This window comes from Sphaeroforma arctica, assembly GCF_001186125.1.
Source record: "Sphaeroforma arctica JP610 unplaced genomic scaffold supercont1.193, whole genome shotgun sequence".
Classification (NCBI taxonomy): Eukaryota; class Ichthyosporea; order Ichthyophonida; genus Sphaeroforma; species Sphaeroforma arctica.
Window position 1 is genome coordinate 37,822 of NW_014040365.1, and position 5,559 is coordinate 43,380.

A 5,559-nucleotide genomic window follows, 5' to 3' on the forward strand; every position below is an offset into this window, starting at 1 on the left:
ACAGAGATTATAGAGGTTAATAGTAAATAGCATAGAGATAGAAGCGGCATGAATATTTATAGTAGATAGCATAGATATTTATAGTAAAAAGCTTCCTACTTGGTAGAAAATAGCATATAGGATACAGATGGAAATAGCACTAGCATGAGCACAAAGATCAGATTGATAGTAGCATAGAGATACAATCAGAAGTAAAAACGCATAGGGATTGATAGTAAATAGCATAGGGATTGATAGTATACAACTAGCATGCGTATAAAATTTGAAACACGACGAACAAAAACATCTAGACTTTTCTCCGTACTTTATATTTTTCCAACTCTGTATTGAGTTCGAATTCGATCCTGTTCCTCCTTCACCCTGGCGACCTCTTTCTTCGTTGTCGAGCTGTGCGAGCTGATGCTTGATTTGAGCGATGACATTTGCTGGAGATGACAAAATAAACAGTGTGATAGTCAAGTCTTTATAATCTCTATGTTAACAATACACCAGCTTGCAGAGGAGGGCCTTGCCTATCAGCAATTAATGTTTCGCCTAGGAATCGATAAATTCACACCCGGTGGGATAACAATTCACCCAAAAATCGTCCCCTGACAGACCAGAAAATGACCCATACCAAACAACCGATAATAAATAGAACCAACACTAAACAACCAATACCAAACAAACAAGAAAGCAGAAGAACCAATACCAAACAACCAATACCAAATAAAACAAATACCAAAAAAAGATACCAAATAAAACCAATACTTAATAACCAATATCGAGAAACTAATATGTAATAATCAATATTTAATAACCAAAACGAAATAACAAATATTTAATAACCAATACGTAATAACCAATATTTATTAACCAATACCAAATAAACCCAATACCAAATTACCAATACCAAATAACTAATACCAAATAAAACCAATACTAAATAACCAATACCAATTAAAACTAATACCAAAATATCCAATTGAATATGAACAAGTTGGCAAACAGCCTATTTACAACTTGCTCACCAAAACGATGCCTGTGTCACATCCAGTGGTTACTATACTATATAACTTGCCATGACAGGCTTCCCCATCCACAAAATGCAGCTTGAATAACAGCAATATAAATTGCAGTTGACTATACCTGCCGTCTAGTGATGTAAAGCGTTCGTCACAACCAGCAATCAACCTAACTGAATACTTATCATGTCATCAACACACTCAGTTCTGCGCCAGAAGCGCAAAATTGAGACATATTACTCCCAACCAAATTAATAAATAACTTTGGACGTGTAACTGTTTGCATATCAGGCAGTTGGCAGTTGTATATCCAGACAGCACTATTTTGGAATGTCTATCTGCAGACGATAGCGAAGGCAGAATCTCACATACCTTTTCTATAGCTCTGACTTTCACCGAGTGCTGCTCCTTTAAGTCCTGTTCTGTTGATTCCACTATGTCCATGAGTTCGTCCATCTTCTGTTGTAAGCTTTGAATGTACGTGTCTTGTTTCTGATGACAGACATGCGATAAAAAAAAGGAACAGGTACATAAAAAACATGAATTTTAAATTTATGTTTATCGTAGCGATACTAGCTAGACGAATGGGGGGTACGGGAAGTAGAAAGGGCAAAATACCAGCACAGAAACAGCCATGCGATATAAAAAAAGTGGAAAGGGTCCATGAAAAACAGAATTTCTAAATTTTTGTGTTTATTTTAGCAAAACCAGTAACAGGAATGAAAGGTATAGGAAGTAGGGAGGGCAAAATACCAGCACAAGAAAAACCAAACTAAAAAAACCCCCCCCCCTGAAATAGCTATTTAGCTACCTCCAATATTTGGACCAATGGACCCTAAACCAAGAGAGGATAGACGCAGAAAGGACCGATCGGAAGCAACTTACATCAAGTAATAGTACTGCCAGCCACAGATGTGTGTCTGTGGCAGTGCTGAGATGATCTTCTAAGGTCTCAAGCACTAAGGCCGCGTCGCACCCTAGACGTTTATACGGGCACGATATGGGTTTCCTCGGACAGACTGTGGTCATATGCTTCTTCATCTCCTGTAGGTTGTGTGTGCATGTATACGTATACTCCGTTTAATTCGTTGTGTGTATGCATATGTTCTTAATAATAGGATGACCTTACATGTACACATGCACACGTGGGATATACCCACATATACACAGAATATCATATTCAACGTTTGATGGGAAGTATATCATAGACGATGATTGCAAAGAAAAAATGGTGCAGATTTGCAGAGAAATCGAATCATAACTATGTAAACCAGATAAATGCATGTGATCTACTCACAGCTTCGGGTGCAACTTTCGTATATGCCACAGTGTCTTCTAAATGTCTCCCGCAGACATGATTGATATTGCTTGGTGATGGTAGAATGTTGTGCACATCACATCAGTATTCATGATACGTTCCTACATATGAAATGCTTGGAGTAAGCAGCAATGCTACAGATGCCCACACCGATGATTTACTTGATCGCAATCCAAACATGTGCAAGATGTTGTAATCAACCTCTCAAAATTAAGCAAACTACTACAAACATGACCAAGGTCGATGTCCTCTGTGTGCCTCCCTTGGGGACGGCTGTCATTGCGCTAGCATCAGAACACACTCTGACACACTGCTACATAGAGACAAAATGTACACAGATTGAAAAGGCAGAGGCAACAAAACCTTAAGCCAGCCAACCATAATGAACACATAGGATAAACCCTAGACTAAACCCTAAACCATGCACATCATACCTGTCGTTGTAGTACCAGCCCACAGCCCTGTTCACAGCTAAGCCGTTTCCACGGGCAAACGCTGTCGTGGTCCGGATAATTCTTCACCGACACCATCACGCCACACTCCGGACTCTCACAGGAGAACGGCCTAAACGAGCACTCACTGATGTGCTTATCCATGTCATCAGAGTCATCCCATTCCACCTGCTTGTGCGAGCAAGATAACAAAGTAAGTACGGCATGTGATAAGTATAAGTAATGAAGTATACATAACGAGTCGTGAACATGCATCACAGGTAATTGTTAAAAGCAACGAGTCCTATAATGTGCCTGCCTGTATCATTGAATCCGTTTAATTCAACCGGTACTTTGTTTGAGATCACGGATTAAAAATAATATATGCAAGGCTGGGGACGAGTATGGACCACAGATATAAACTTAATTGGAAAAGGTGCATACAACTAGATGGTACCACCTCACAGATTCTAGAAATACAAAAATAGTAGCACGTTTTATAACAAATCCAAATGCTCTCAGATAGCAAACCACCAGACACAAATATAAACCACCCAAATAGAGTATCAATCGTCGTATTGGACCGTGATTGAACCACAATTTATCGAGATGAGACGGAGCGTTTGTTTACAAGGACAATACAGACGAATGTCTAGAGCCGAAAATATGCGTGCGAATCTCGCTGATGTGGCGAAGCCCAGACGGAAAATTGCAACCTTCGGGCATGCATGTATATACATACTAGCACATGTTGCTCAGCAATATCTCAAGCACTACAAAACGAAATAACTATTGATAGTAAACAAAGATAGTGCAGCACAACTTCTGACAGTAAGGTTCCTACCCTGCAATGCTCGAGGTAACTTCCGCAGATATCTAACAATTGAATCGCCAGGGCATTGCTGGCGTGTTAGGTATTAAGCAATATCGTCAGAGGTGCATATGATGAAAAAGGGGGTAACCAGGCTCAATCAGAGGTGCATGTGACGAAAAAAGGGCAAACCCGGCTCAATTAGAGGAATAAGTGTTGAAAAAAGGGGTAACCAGGATCAATCAGAGGGATATGTGATAAAAAAGGGGTAGCCAGGCATAAGTAGAAGTGTATGTGGTGAAAAAAAGAGGGTAGCCCGACTCAATCAGATGTGCATGCGATGAAGAAGAGGATAACCAGGCTCAAGCTTTGCTAAGCGCTCGTTATAAATAGAATTGATTAGATTTTTCGTCCGTGGACTTTGAATTTGAACAAAAAGAATCAATCGCATGCGGCCAATAGCTACACTGAAGCGCAGACAGTTTGATGCAACCCACAGCAGTACAACGCCACCTTGATCCAAAAAAGAACCTAGATCCAGTGAATTGCTAACGTATTTTTACCTTGCCTCTTCGCTGTATACACTATTGTGGTCTGTATGTGGTAGTCGGTCAATTTTTGCCTGATATGCGGCGATCTCACTTTCATTGGAATCTTTGGACTTCATGGCTGAGAACATGCGGCTCAGCGTCCCTTTCTTCTCAGACACCCTAGTAGTTAAGATAGGGGGTTTAAAATACATCAAATTCTGGAATAGGTAAAACTCAAAGAATCCAAGGTTTAAACTATATGTTATAAACATGGTACAATACAATAGAGACTTTGAAAGAATAGATCGGTTAAGCATGGTACCATACAATAGGGACCCTATAAAAATATACCGGATCCGATCAGCAAAATAAAAAAGGTTCTGGTCAGAAGTTAAAAGTCGACGAAGGCCACACAGAACTAGCATGGCGAACAAAATGGCGACTCTGAGACAAGATGAATAGCGATCGATTTAGACTCACCACAGTTCTAACGATCGCTTTATAACCACAACGCCCCGTTTGTCTCGGTCAGGTTTGGCCACTTCTGCCGTTTTCATCAACATTGTTTCCATTTCCTTCCATGTTTTCTAGAAACACGAAATGAACGATAAATAAATAAAAGGATCCTGCAGGTGAACCATAAGTATATCCATCGACAAGACTCTCCAAGGTTAGTAAATATATTAAATTTAAGCAATGATCAGTAAACGCACACCTCATGCAATGATGAGGCCCAGGTAACATATCATACAAAAACATACACATTAATCGTTGCTAATTACACAGCTCTGCTTTGAACAATACATGACTATAGTGATGAGCTTGTAGTTCACTCAAGTCTTGAACCTAAGCTCGCATCAGTAGCATAGAAAATAAAAAGTAAAGTTATCCCTAGCGCTCACATAAATAAGCCGCAAAATTGGAATGATGTGCGTAAAACAAGTACAAACGTAAATGAATGCCAAAAGCGTGTCCGCCAATGGTTCACAATGATATTCGAAATGTGCGAAGAAATCGCAACCTGCATTCGATAAAGAATAAACAATATATAAGAATACGCCAAAATGCTTTACCTCCAACGTTTCTGGCTGGGGTCTATTCTTTGGCTCTTTGAATGTCAACATGACCTGAGCGTACGATCTTCGTATATACTCCGCGAGCTAATTGATGGGATAAGATAAAATTGATTTGTAGATATTAGATTCGAGAATACGGTGAAACATGTGAATGTTTATTCTTCTATAACTAATCTCGAATGAAAAGATCTCGCTGTGTATACATTTACATGTGTTTTACATTTGGATCCAAATAACAGATTGGAAAAGACATCTTTATGTGCACATTAGTTTACATATATATATATATATATTTATACAGAACAAACACACAGAGACACACAGAGAAATACGACACAAAGACACACAAGGAAACACACACACACACACACACACACACACACACACAC

General features: G+C 39.4%; 1 protein-coding gene across 1 annotated transcript in view; it reads right to left on the reverse strand.

Moving 5' to 3' along the window:
* Nucleotides 1-289: 289 nt before the first annotated feature.
* Nucleotides 290-5,559, reverse strand: part of SARC_03680 (hypothetical protein) — a 5,765-nt gene continuing 495 nt past the window's right edge. Inside the window, exons 2-9 of the mRNA XM_014302514.1 lie at nt 5,168-5,254; nt 4,575-4,681; nt 4,128-4,274; nt 3,598-3,655; nt 2,757-2,942; nt 1,890-2,048; nt 1,377-1,496; nt 290-425 (exon numbers count right to left, since the gene is read on the reverse strand). Of these exons, the coding sequence (XP_014157989.1) occupies nt 306-425; nt 1,377-1,496; nt 1,890-2,048; nt 2,757-2,942; nt 3,598-3,655; nt 4,128-4,274; nt 4,575-4,681; nt 5,168-5,254 (984 nt within the window). The 3' untranslated portion in view covers nt 290-305. The remainder of the gene's footprint in view (nt 426-1,376; nt 1,497-1,889; nt 2,049-2,756; nt 2,943-3,597; nt 3,656-4,127; nt 4,275-4,574; nt 4,682-5,167; nt 5,255-5,559) is intronic.